The sequence below is a fragment of the Nycticebus coucang genome, chromosome 11, assembly GCF_027406575.1.
Source record: "Nycticebus coucang isolate mNycCou1 chromosome 11, mNycCou1.pri, whole genome shotgun sequence".
In the NCBI taxonomy this organism is placed as follows: domain Eukaryota; kingdom Metazoa; phylum Chordata; class Mammalia; order Primates; family Lorisidae; genus Nycticebus; species Nycticebus coucang.
The window spans coordinates 127,356,297-127,369,749 of NC_069790.1; the positions used below are offsets into that span (position 1 = coordinate 127,356,297).

The window sequence follows — 13,453 nt, forward strand, 5'->3', positions numbered from 1 at the left end:
ACCATGAGCCATCGGCCGCCAGCACCCTCAGCACCGTCCTTCCTCTTTGGTAGGAAGGGTGGGGCTGCCAGCCAAGCACAATGTACTTGACCTTAGAAAAATCACCAGACAGCGGTGACAGTTCGTGCTCCCACTGACCTGACAATTTCTACCACTGTGCATACACATCAAGACTTGGTGTTACAAATTTGTTTTTAACCAATCTAGTGAAATGACATGGTAGCTGTTCATGATTTTACAGTGCATTCCTTAATGAATAAAGATGTTGAGCACCTTCAATGCTCTCATTCACCATTTATATATCTTTTTTAATGAAGTAGCTATTCAAACCTTTTATACATCTTTGTGTTGGGCTACCTGCCTTTGTTTTCTCTTCCAGAAGTGCTGAGGTGTCGCTAGCACATAATGATTAGGACACACTTGTTCTGAGCATTCTCCTCTGTCACCCATGAATGTTCCCCTCATAAGGCAGCCCCGAGTTGCTTCCTGACACTTATACAAATGGAATTCTAACAGTAAGTGCTCTTTGTGTGTCTTCCATCGACAGTCATTTTGACATTAAGCCATACTGTCACATGTCTCAACAGCTCATTCACTTTTTCATTGCTGAGTAGCATTCCATTTTATGGATCAAACAAAATTCATTTCTCCACTCACTTGCTGATAGACACTTGGCTTCTGCAGTTGTGGGCATTTACCATGAAAGGTCTTAGCAAAATAACTAAGAAAATGCTACGAAAGCTATGTTAACTAGTGTGATGAAAATGTGTCAAACGATCTATGAACCAAGTGTATGGTGCCCCATGATCATACTAATGTACACAGCTATGATTTAATAAAAATAAATAAATAAAAAAAAGAAAGCTGCTATAAAGATTCACATACAAATCTTTGAATGAACAGAAGTGATTTTGTTTTATCTTTGGTCAAAGTGGAATGGAGGGATTACAGGCCAGTGTAAGAGACCCTCCTGATGTTTTCCAAATATTGTTCCTTTCTATCAGTAGCCTGTGAGATTTCCAGTTCCCCCACCTCTCTGTCAGCACACAGTATGGTCAGAGTTTAAACCTTAGCCGTTCCTGTAGATTTGTAGCATATTTCATTGTTGTTTGAATTTTCATTTCCCCAATGCACAATGACATTGAACATTTCATATTAACTTGTCACTCATTTATCTTCTTTGGTTAGCTGTCTATTCAAATATTTTTGCTCAATTTTTTTTATGTGCCAGCTTTCCCTTTTATAAATGAATTTGGAGAGTATCTGAGGAAAAGCCTTTTGGAGATGTTTTACTTGCAAACGTTTTTCCCAGTCTCTGATTTGTCTTCTCACATCAACAGTTATCTTTTGAAGAAGAAAAGTTTTTAAATTTTGACAAATCTGATTCATAAATTTTTCTTTAATGGATTGTGCTTTTGTGTTATAGCTATAGATTAATATGGCAGTGCTTGCCACATGAACAACCACTGAGCATTCGGACACATGATCATGGTATGTGCCTCCACCAATCACATGATTGTGGTGAGTATCTCCACCAACCACGTGATCACAATGAGTACCTCCACCAACCACTGATTGTAGTGAGTACCTCCACCAACCACATGATCATCGTATGTACCTCCACCAATCACAAGATAATGGTGAGTACCTTTACCAACCACATGATCACGGTGAGTACCTCCACTGACCACGTGATCACAGTGAGTACCTCCACCATCCACTGATCATGGTGAGTACCTCCACCAACCAGTGATCATGGTGTATACCTCCACCAACCACTGATCACGGTAAGTACCTCCACCAATCACATGATAATGGTGATACCTTTACCAACCACATGATCATGGTGAATCCCTCCACCAATCACTGATTATGGTGAGTACCTCCTCCAACCACTGATCATGGTGAGTACCTCCACCAACTACTGATAATGGTGAGTACCTCCACCTACCACTGATCATGGTGTGTAACTCCACCAACCACTGATCATGGTGTGTACCTCCACCAACCACATGATCACAGTGAGTACCTCCACCAATCACATGATTGTGGTGAGTACCTTTACCAACCACATGATCACAGTGAGTCCCTCCACCAATCACTGATTATGGTGAGTACCTCCACCAACCGCGTGATCACGGTGAGTCCCTCCACCAACCACTAATCACAGTGAGTACCTCCACCAACCACATGATCATGGTGAGTACCTCCACCAACCACTGATCATGGTGAGTACCTCAACCAACCACGTGATCATGGTGAGTACCTCCACCAACCACTGATCACGGTGAGTATCTCCACTGATCACAGTGAGTACCTCCATCAACCACTGATCATGGTGAGTACCTCCATCAACCACTGATCATGGTGAGTACCTCCACCAACCACGGGATCACGGTGAGTACCTCCACTGACCATGTGATCACAGTGAGTACCTCCACCAACCACTGATCATGGTGAGTACCTCCACCAACCACTGATCACGATGAGGACCTCTACCAACCAGGTGATCACGGTGAGTACCTCCACCAACCAGGTGATCATGGTGAGGACCTCTACCAACCACGTGATCATGGTGAGTACCTCCACCAACCACTGATCACGATGAGGACCTCTACCAACCACGTGATCATGGTGAGTACCTCCACCAACCACTGATCACGATGAGGACCTCTACCAACCACATGATCACGGTGAGTACCTCCACTGACCACTGATCATGGTGTGTACCTCCCCCAACTACTGATCATGGTGTGTACCTCTGCCCACCACTGATAATGGTGTGTACATCCCCCAACCACTGATCATGGTGTGTACCTCCCCCAACTACTGATCATGGTGTGTACCTCCACCAACTACTGATCATGGTGTGTACCTCCACCAACTTGTCTCCCTTAGTCATTCTCATCAATGTGTTGTAATTCTCACTATGCAAGGTCTTAGACATATTTTTTAGATTTATTCCTAATTATTTCATAATTTTTGATGTCATTGTCATTGATCATTTAAAATTTTAACAATCTAACTGTTGCTAGTATATAGAAATATGATTAATTTTGTACATTGACTTTTGTTCTATAGCACTGCTATATTTTTTAATTTCAGTGACTTCTTCATAGGTGCCACCAAACCTTCTACAAAATGTCTCCTGTAATCGGTCCTTTATTTCTTCCTGTCTACTGCACTGGCGAGGACCTCCCGTACAACACTGGGGAAAGAAGAAGTGAGAATATCCTGGTCTAATTTCACATTTTAAGTATAAAGCATTCAGTTCTTTACCATTCAGTATAATGGTAGATGCAGGTTTTTATCATGAATGGATGGTGAGTTTTGTCAAATGCTTTTTCTACATCTATTAAGACTGTCATTTGGTTTTTCTATTCTTGTTACTATACTAAGTTATACTGGTTGATATTCAAATGTTTAAACCAACCTTTCATGTTTAGATTGTGACGTGTTATTCTCTTTATATACTGTTGGATTTGATTTGATAAAATTTGTTTATAATTTTTGCTTCTGCATTTCTAAAGGATAATATTCTATAGTTTTCTTTTAGTATCTTTCTGTGTATGATTTTGACCCATGGAAATTTATTGAGATTTATTTTATGGCCCAGGATATCATCTACCTTATGAAGAGTTCCATGTGCACTTGAAAGAATGTGTATTTAGCAATTTTTAGATGTTTTATCATTCTATAACCATTGATTAGGTCAGTCTAGTTAATGGTGGCATCCAAATTTCCTATGTCCTGACTGATATTTTATCTATTTATTTAATCAGTTACTGAGCGAGAAGAGTTTATACTACTAACAATTGTAGACTTTTATGTTTCTACTTTTAGTATTGTCAAATTTTTGCTTTATGTATTTAAAACTCCAACTGTAGTTTCAGAAAAGTATTTCTGTATCATCTTAATGAATTAACTATGTAATTATCATAACTGTCTCTATCACAATTTTAAATACCATTTGTCTTGACATGCACGTTGTCAAATATCAACATAGCAGCCACACCAGCTTTCTTATATTTAGAGTTTCCATTGTATATATTTTCTATCCTTTTACTTCTAGCCCATATTTGTCTTTCTACTTCACGTACAGGTAGAGCCCAGGTTATGGATGACCCAGATCATGGCATCCCACACTTACACATGGGCTCCCCCGGCTTCCCATAAGGGTAATATAGAATTAGGTAATTAAATCAATAATTTGGGAACTAGTTTCTTTTGCATATGCAAATAAACCTGCGTGGCACAGCAGAGCACTGGCAGTGTTTCTACCCAGCGCTGTTTCTACCCAGTGTTTCTCATTGTCCCTATGGTCACTCACACAGTGCCACTTTCCTGTGACCTTTTTTTATTCAACTTTGTGAGTTTATGTTTACACTGATGACCACACCTCCAAACTGAATGTCCATGGCAAGTCCTGGTGAGCCTGCGGCACAGAGAGAGTTGATGACGATGGAAATGAAAGTATAAATAATTAAGGGTGAGCAGAAAGGCTAGACACCATTACTCACTGGGAAAGCATTGGACTTCCCACCTCGACTGTCAGGAAATTTATTAATATAAAGGATAAAATGAGAATGAGGGAATGTGGGCAAGGCCGGGCTCAGCAAAAGCCTCAATTATTACGAAGAAGGATAGTGGATTTACTATTGAAATGGGGGAGGTTATCATTGATTCGCTTAGATCAAACTGAGTGTAACATTTCTATTAGCCTACTGTTGCTACAACATTAGGGACTGTCAACCTTTAATATTCTTTTTTTGACATGTCTCCCCTCTATCTAAACTCTTTGTAAGAGTTTTTATGTTCTGTTCAAATTAAAATAAAGACAAGAGTTTCTAAAACTTGTTGAGGTATAGAGGTATTTTTTTATTACAGTACTATACTGCATTATTATTACCTCATATTAAACATTATAGTATTGTTGCTGCTATTACCATATATGTACTATTCATCAAGGATCTGAGTTATATACAAATCCCACCTAAAGATGTTCTCAGGAATGTATCTCATCCATTACCCGGTGACCACCTGTACTTTGGTTTTAGTAGAATATCGTTTAAACTTATTTTTTGTTTTTGTCTAGTTTAAACATCTCTGCTTTTGTATTTAGAAGGTTTAGTCCTTTCATGTTTAATGTAATTATTGGCATGGGTGGGTTTAAATTCCCTTCATCAGAAGGGCTTGTACTGGGCTCCAGTGAGACACTGGGACCTCCTTATGCCTTGTGGTTCGCAACAGCTGAGTGCTGACTTAAGAGCTGTGGCAGACTTCCTCCCTCAGGCCCAACCTGGCTCTCTGCACCCTTTGCCCACCACACTGCCTTGTCTGAGGCTACAGGACACTTAGCGAGGGCCTGGTACCCCTAGAAGGGCCCTCTCCCAGCCACTCTCTCCCATTCCCAGAAAGCACCATGCTAAGTGCCAGCCCATAGGGAAGAGCCGGGATGGGGCCACTCACTCTGCATAGCCTCTACAAAACTTCCTTACATCTTCTTTCCTCCTATGGTTGGGTTCCCCAGACCTGTCCTAGTCTGTATGATCCTATGGTCTGGTCTCCTCTCTATCCCAATCTAGATGATCCTACAGTCAGGTCCCTTCTCTGTCCCAGTCTGGATGATCCTACAGTCAGGTCCCTTCTCTGTCCCAGTCTGGATGATCCTACAGCTGGGTCCCCTTTCTGTCCCAGTCTGGATGATCCTACAGCCGGGTCCCCTCTCTGTCCCAATCTGGATGATCCTACAGCCGGGTCCCCTCTCTGTCCCAATCTGGATGATCCTACAGCCGGGTCCCCTCTCTGTCCCAATCTGGATGATCCTACAGCCGGGTCCCCTCTCTGTCCCAATCTGGATGATCCTACAGCCGGGTCCCCTCTCTGTGTCAATCTGGATGATCCTACAGCCGGGTCCCCTCTCTGTCCCAGTCTGGATGATCCTACAACTGGATCCCCTCTCTGTCCCAATCTGGATGATCCTACAGCTGGGTCCCCTCTCTGTCCCAATCTGCATGATCCTACAGTCGGGTCCCCTCTCTGTCCCAATCTGGATGATCCTACAGCCGGGTCCCCTCTCTGTCCCAATCTGGATGATCCTACAGCCGGGTCCCCTCTCTGTCCCAATCTGGATGATCCTACAGCCAGGTCCCCTCTCTGTGTCAATCTGGATGATCCTACAGCCGGGTCCCCCTTCTCTCCCAGTCTGTTCAAGAGGAGCTGTTGTCCCTTCTCCCTGGAGCCTGTTCATGGCTCTCAGCACTTCGGCTCCAGGTTCCTTATGCTCACTGCTCCCACTGGGCTCTCACAGACTGTGATTCCCCAGCCACCTGCCATGCTCATGCTGTTGGGGGGAGGGGATGGTCTCACCTTCTGGTCTCACCACAACCTGTCTTCAGAGGCACCTTCTGGCTGTTCTCTAGCAGCCCTGCCTGGTCCCACCTGCCCATTTGCTTCAGAAAAAAGTGAAAGTCCCTTTAACTTTTAATGTTTCCACCAATATAGCAGTTGCTCTATTTCTGAACTGTATTTTCTATTCATTTGTTTGTTTTCTGTCTCTTAGCAAGACTGATGAATCTAAAGGGCAGGGACTAACTCTTGCTTTCTAATCCCAGCACCTACCAACTTCTGGTACATTAAATGTTTCCAAACTAAATCAGCTAATTAATGGTATTGCTAAGCAATGAATTTTAGTCTAAAACTCCTAAATAACAGAGCAAAAGGGAATTTGTGGTGTACTGGATAACAAGTAAAGGGATTTCAGTTGGCACTGCTATAGTCAGTAAAACAAGAAGCCAGTCACCCCCACAACGCAGAGCAGTAACACTGTGACTCCGTTATCAAGAGAGCTCAGGTAGTGTGTCGGAGCTTGGAGTTAGTAGGTCTGAGTTAAGAAGAGTAGTGTGATTTGATTCCATGTGGCTTCTTATGAAGTAATCAGCATGTGAGCCTTGGCAGGTAGTAGTAAATTTAGAGTATTTCTCTATCTTTGCTGGAGTTAGATTTTTGACAATAGACACATAGAAAACAATGATTTATAAAGCAATCCACTGGAAAATGGTTGCACCTTAAAAGATCAGCAGTCTATAAAGCTTAAATCTCCAATTAAAATATTTCATTAACTCACAGGGAGTCAGAAATTGCTGCCTGAACCCCAGGCTGTCACCGAGCTTTGGTGACATCTGACTGTGTACTTCTGTACTTTGCTCATTTAGAGAGATGACTAAGAGCTTTCTCCTCATTTAAACACTGAACAGAGGAAAGAATGGGTTCTGGGTTTTCATCAGTTTTTAATATTGAGAAGCATCTATCTTAACATAGAAGACAAAACACCTAAGCCAAATGCCTCCAAACAACTCTGGCCAGTGTGCTGAATGCTGCAGGGTGGGATGACTGCAGAACTGATGGGTCCAGACCAAGATACCCAGAGGGCAATGACGACTCATCAGCAACCATACCAGGGACAGGTGGCCTTCGTGTGGCCGTTCTCCTGGTGGGAGTTTTAAAGATCACAGAAGCCAGACCTAACAGAGGTGGACCTGACTGCTGATGCAACTGCTGATGCAACTGTGTGACATGACCAGCACCAGGACCATTCCCCACTTCTATTTCTTGAATCAGAAAGCAGTGGAGACAGTGGGGGTGACATGCCCTGTGTCCACGGGGCGGCAGAGCTGGGTCTCCTGCAGGCCCCCACAGCCCAGCCCCAGCTCCTGAAGGAAGGAATGTTCTAGCACAGCAACGTCAGCACACATGCCCCTGTACCAGGAAGGCTGCTCCGAGAGCCATCCCGTATTCACACTCAGACATGGAGCTGGAAGTACAACACACGTAAGTCGGGATGGAGGGACTCCACGGTCCACTGTCTATCAGGGTGACGAGGCTAAGCCCCAGCCGCCCCGCTGTGATGATTACCAGCAGTGAGAAGGTGTGTCTGCCTCCTGCAGGGGCCTTCTCATGGCCCCGGGTCGTTCCCTCGAAGCACCTGCGACATCCCCACACAAATTGATGTCCCCAAAGCTGAACGTGGTTTATAACTCTTGGGCACCCACTGCTGGCTCGCCCTCAGGCCATGCTGCCCATGGCAAGAGAGCAGCTGGTGCTGGTGGGGCCCCACCTGGTACCCCAGGATCCTCATCTAGGGAGCAAACTGGATTGTAAGTTTGACTCATTTGACAACAAGGGCTATTTTCATAGAATAACAAAGAGAATAACAAAAGCTGAAGGAGAAACATGACAGCTTCGGAGGTGAACGTGGCGGATCCCTGGCACGAAGCCGAGTGCTTTGTGCATGGACACTTGGTCCAGGCCCATCTGAAGCATCAGCCGTGCTCAGGTCCGTGCTCCTGAATTCTCCTATTTCTGTCTTGAAGGAGAGGGCACGTCAGATGTAAGTAGACAAGTTCGTCACTGTTGAGTTAGTGGGAAAGATGCTAAGTGGCTGCAGGGAAAAGTGTGCACTGAGCTCCCTTCATTCCGACTGCAGAGCCTCAGGGACCTTCAGCAGCTCTCCGCTTCCTCAGCACAGCTGAGACCTCTGCGTGAGGTCACTCTGCTGGTCGTTCACTTGCAATGCTAGGGGAACGACATGGTGTCTCCTTACAGGAGCCAGAGGGCCCATGGCTGCAGTGAAGGATTAGCCTGAAGCCTCATAGCCCTTTTCTGAGACACAAAGGGGACAGAGGAGGGGACGGGGACTGACCTCACAGGTCACACTGGAATCACCCATGCACAGAGGGTTATGAGAAGCTGCTTTGCCATTGTACCGCGTGTAGCCAATAGAGCCTGTACCACTTGGCATTAGCAGCTGCCCGTGGGCTCCCGCGGCCCTGGGGTGAGACTTGAGCGTGTGTTACGAGTGTAGACACTTCCTGCAAGTCTCCTTGGGAGAATCGGGCCCACTGAGAGTCCAGGACTGGCTTTCACACTCCTGACATCATTTTCATGTCATTTTTAACAGATTATTCTATCAGTAAAAATTATTATAGCTACTATTGAGTATGTCACAATGAACCTGGCACATGTTTTCTTGTTTAATCCTCACAATGACATTGTGGCCCCATTGACCAATTTCCTGGCTGAGGACCTTGGAGAACAGAGGCGTTAAGCAGTGTCCCTGGGCTGGGGAAGGGGGCTGCATTCAGAGCCAGGCCTGGATCCTTGAGGCCACCTGACCCTTCCTGACTCTCCAAGGAAAAGGTGCCATGAAACCCATCTCCCCACAACATCTAGCAAGGTGTCTGGCCCACCAGAGGTGCTTAGTTGCCACCAGTTAATGAATAAAAACCTTAAAGCTTTTAAAAACAACGGGAACTGTGCAAGGCTCACATTGAGTGGCTTCCACGCAGGCTGCAAAAGGCACCACTCAATGCAATCGACGTCAGAGTGGAGGTGGCTACACGCGGGGCTGGGTTATCCCTGAGCTCTCTCACCCTCTTCCACAGGACTCCAGAGCCCGGCCCCTCTATGAGGACTGAAGATCCCCACTTTCCCTCAGGTCCCCCAGTTTGATCCAGGGACCTGGCTACCTGCTTCCCTGCTCGGGAGAAACTCAGATGTGGCCAAGGCACTGCTGCAGGGGCCCTGGAGCAGCTGCTCAGTGTGACGACATGGTCTAGACCCCCGACCTCCTGCACACAGAGCAGGCCAGTGCCCAGATTCACTCTGCAGCCGCGGGTGTCACCATCACGAAGCCCCCTGCTCAAACATGAGGCTGGACACCGGGATGGGAGAAGGGGCTTCCCAGAGGGGCTTTCGAGAACAGCTGGATGACAGACCCACTGTCCTCAGGCGCTGGCTCCCAAGACACAGACTGGAACACGCCCTGTCGTCACCCAGGTAGGGGCGCAGCTGCTTCCTGAAAACACAGCCTCAGGTTCCGACACCTGGGTGCCAGGAGTGACATTCCATGAGGACCCAGCTCACTCTGGGAAACCCTTTAGCTATGTCCCTGGAAGGAACTGACCTTCCTGGGCACATGGGGACTACCCAATTTACCAGCCTAGGGTTACCACAAATAATTTCAATGGCTGATTACAGGAAACTAATCAAAATTTGGCTCAAATTTATATTTATTGCCAGGGGCCACACCCTCATCTGATGAGAGCATAGTTTAAGAGAATGTTCAAAGGCCCCAGACGTCTTCAGCCCTCACCAACCCAGCTGCAGTACCAGAAAAACACACCACGCTTAAGTTCACAAGAGTGACATGTGGCAGATCCACCCCGGACTTCAGGACTTTGCCTGAAGCGTCATCCTCCCGCTGCCACAGGCCCTGGGACACCTCTTCCAGCTGCTCCCCTTCTTTTTCCCAGGCAGCTCCAGTTTAACAAGCTTGAAAACCATGTACCCCTTTCCATCTACAAAGTTCACTGAGATTTCTATTTTATTAAAACATTCTTCTGAACAGACTTAACCCCCTGAAGTGGTGTATAATTAGCCTAGCCTGAATGTCCTACAGTTGAGACTGGCCAGTTGGACATTGTCCTCTCCACCCCACACCTGCCATGCCCAGGCCCTGGCCGCACAGCCAGCAGCATCCTCAAGCTGGCCAGGGACACTTGCCTCAAGTGGGTCACCAGGAATGTGCTTTCCTGGGACACGGTGGCCACAGGAGACTAAGACAGCAGGGAACCCAGTGCCCACCTCATTCCGGACAACTTCAGGCCCATCCTCCCTCACTTGGGCTCTGAGTGCCCATTGCTACCTTGGGTCTGCTTCCTGAAAGGTGGAGTCAGCTCCGTTTTCCTGCCTGGGAGCTTCCTGGGGTTGTAACTCCTCCACTAAGGAACCAATAAGGAACTGGAACTCCCCAGAGAGCCTGCCAGGAGGCTCCGGGGCAAATGGCCCTCACATAAGACCTGGGAACATTCCCTCCACGAGGCCTGTCCCCACACTGCCCGCTAGCCATGGACACAGGCCAAGAGCCCAGGCTAAGGTACGTCCATAGCACCAGGAGGGCAGGAAGCAAACCTAAGTCACAAACAGAGTCACAAGTGTCACCTCGTCAGCCGGGTCGCCATGCTCCATCCTGGGGTGTGCTTTGGCGGCCGAGTCCCGGGACAGAGCCCCCAGATATGGCAGGTAGCGCTGCAGGGCCCTGGCCAGGGCTGCATCGTCCCCCAGGCCACGCCTCCCTACTGAGCCACTGCTCTGCTTCCAGGCCCTGAAACACAAAAGGAAACCACAAGTCAGTGGAGTGTGAGCCCTGCAGATGGGTTGCCTCATCCCGGAAACACTCAAGTCAGTGGAGTGTGAGCCCTGTAGATGGGCTGCCTCATCCCAGGAACACTCAAGTCAGTGGAGTGTGAGCCCTGTAGATGGGCTGCCTCATCCCAGGAACACTCAAGTCAGTGGAGTGTGAGCCCTGTAGATGGGCTGCCTCATCCCAGGAACACCCAAGTCAGTGGAGTGTGAGCCCCACAGATGGGCTGCCTCATCCCGGGAACACTCGAGTCAGTGGAGTGTGAGCCCTGCGCATGGGTTGCCTCATCCCAGGAACACTCGAGTCAGTGGAGTGTGAGCCCTGCAGACAGGCTGCCTCATCCTGGGAACACTTGAATCAGTGGAGTGGGAGCCCTGCAGACGGGCTGCCTCATCCCGGGAACACTCGAGTCAGTGGAGTGTGAGCCCTGTAGACAGGCTGCCTCATCCCGGGAACACCCGAGTCAGTGGAGTGTGAGCCCTGCAAATGGGCTGGCTCATCCCGGAAACACTCAAGTCAGTGGAGTGTGAGCCCTGTAGACAGGCTGCCTCATCCCAGGAACACCCGAGTCAGTGGAGTTTCAGCCCTGCAGACAGGCTGCCTCATCCTGGGAACACCCAAGTCAGTGGAGTGTGAGCCCCGCAGATGGGCTGCCTCATCCCGAGAACACAGGAGTCAGTGGAGTGTGAGCCCTTCAGATGGGCTGCCTCATCCCAGGGACACGTGAGTCAGTGGAGTGTGAGCCCTGCAGATGGGCTGCCTCATCCCAGGAACATGTGAGTCAGTGGAGTGTGAGCCCTGCAAACAGGCTTCCTCATCCCGGGAACACACAAGTCAGTGGAGTGTGAGCCCTGCAGACGGGCTGCCTCATCCCAGGAACATGTGAGTCAGTGGAGTGTGAGCCCTGCAAACAGGCTTCCTCATCCCGGGAACACACAAGTCAGTGGAGTGTGAGCCCTGCAGACGGGCTGCCTCATCCCGGGAACATTCGAGTCAGTGGAGTGTGAGCCCTGTAGACAGGCTGCCTCATCCTGGGAACATCCGAGTCAGTGGAGTGTGAGCCCTGTAGACAGGCTGCCTCATCCCGGGAACACCCGAGTCAGTGGAGTGTGAGCCCTGCAAATGGGCTGGCTCATCCCGGAAACACTCAAGTCAGTGGAGTGTGAGCCCTGTAGACAGGCTGCCTCATCCCAGGAACACCTGAGTCAGTGGAGTGTGAGCCCTGTAGACAGGCTGCCTCATCCCGGGAACACCCGAGTCAGTGGAGTGTGAGCCCTGCAAATGGGCTGGCTCATCCCGGAAACACTCAAGTCAGTGGAGTGTGAGCCCTGTAGACAGGCTGCCTCATCCCGGGAACACACAAGTCAGTGGAGTGTGAGCCCTGCAGATGAGCTGCCTCGTCCCAGGAACATGTGAGTCAGTGGAGTGTGAGCCCTGCAGATGGGCTGCCTGATTCCAGGAACACACGTTAGAGACCTGCCTTGACTGCAATGTGAACTCTCCCCACCTGGCCTCAAGGCTCAGACAGGATGCAAGGGCTGAGGGCACCTGCCTCACTGCCGGAGGACCTGGCAGGATGGACAACAGCTAACTCCAGGAACTGACCAGAGCATAGTAACCCATGAACCACACCATCCTCACCACAAGCTCAGCAGGGGCAGAGCCGGAGGCCGCGTCTCCAGGGGCTGGGAAGGCGGGACTCAGATCCTCCCCTAGTAAATCTGCACTGTTTACACCACTGCAGATGTTTACACAGTGTTTATCACGGCAGCCGACATTGGCGCAGTGCTTGCGACGTGTGTACACAGATGTGCCAGGTGGAGAACAGAAGGACAGACTCAGGTTGCTGTGTGTCCGTGACAGAAGAGGGCCCACACTGTGGACACACTCAGCCAGGCACAGCTGACCAGATGCTCATGGGAGCAAGAAGAAAAGAATGAACCTGGGGCCATAATCTGAGGGTTGAGCAGGGCAGGTGTGACACCACGAATGACACGCAGTCACTAACCGATCAACTCACACCCCAGCAGGACATTCCCCACAGGCTGAGTGTAGCCTGGGGGAGGCGGCCAGGGAACAGGAGAGCCACAGGACTCTGGGCAGCATCCCCCACGGGTCTGGAGAGTCAGACATCAGCATCCCTTGGGCCTGAGCAGCATCCTGGGTGGAGGTAAGGGGTCTGGCTTCCTGCAGAGTTAGCACCTGACCCCAGCCAGACCAAGTGCCCAGAGTGAAGTGTGGCCTGAATGA

General features: G+C 48.7%; 1 protein-coding gene across 4 annotated transcripts in view; it reads right to left on the reverse strand.

The window, feature by feature from the left end:
- PTPRN2 (protein tyrosine phosphatase receptor type N2) overlaps positions 1-13,453 on the reverse strand; it is an 834,764-nt gene that overhangs the window by 549,568 nt on the left and 271,743 nt on the right. For all 4 annotated transcript variants that reach the window (XM_053609608.1, XM_053609611.1, XM_053609607.1 and 1 more), the window contains one exon: positions 11,002-11,164. In XM_053609608.1, the coding sequence (XP_053465583.1) occupies positions 11,002-11,164 (163 nt within the window). The remainder of the gene's footprint in view (positions 1-11,001; positions 11,165-13,453) is intronic.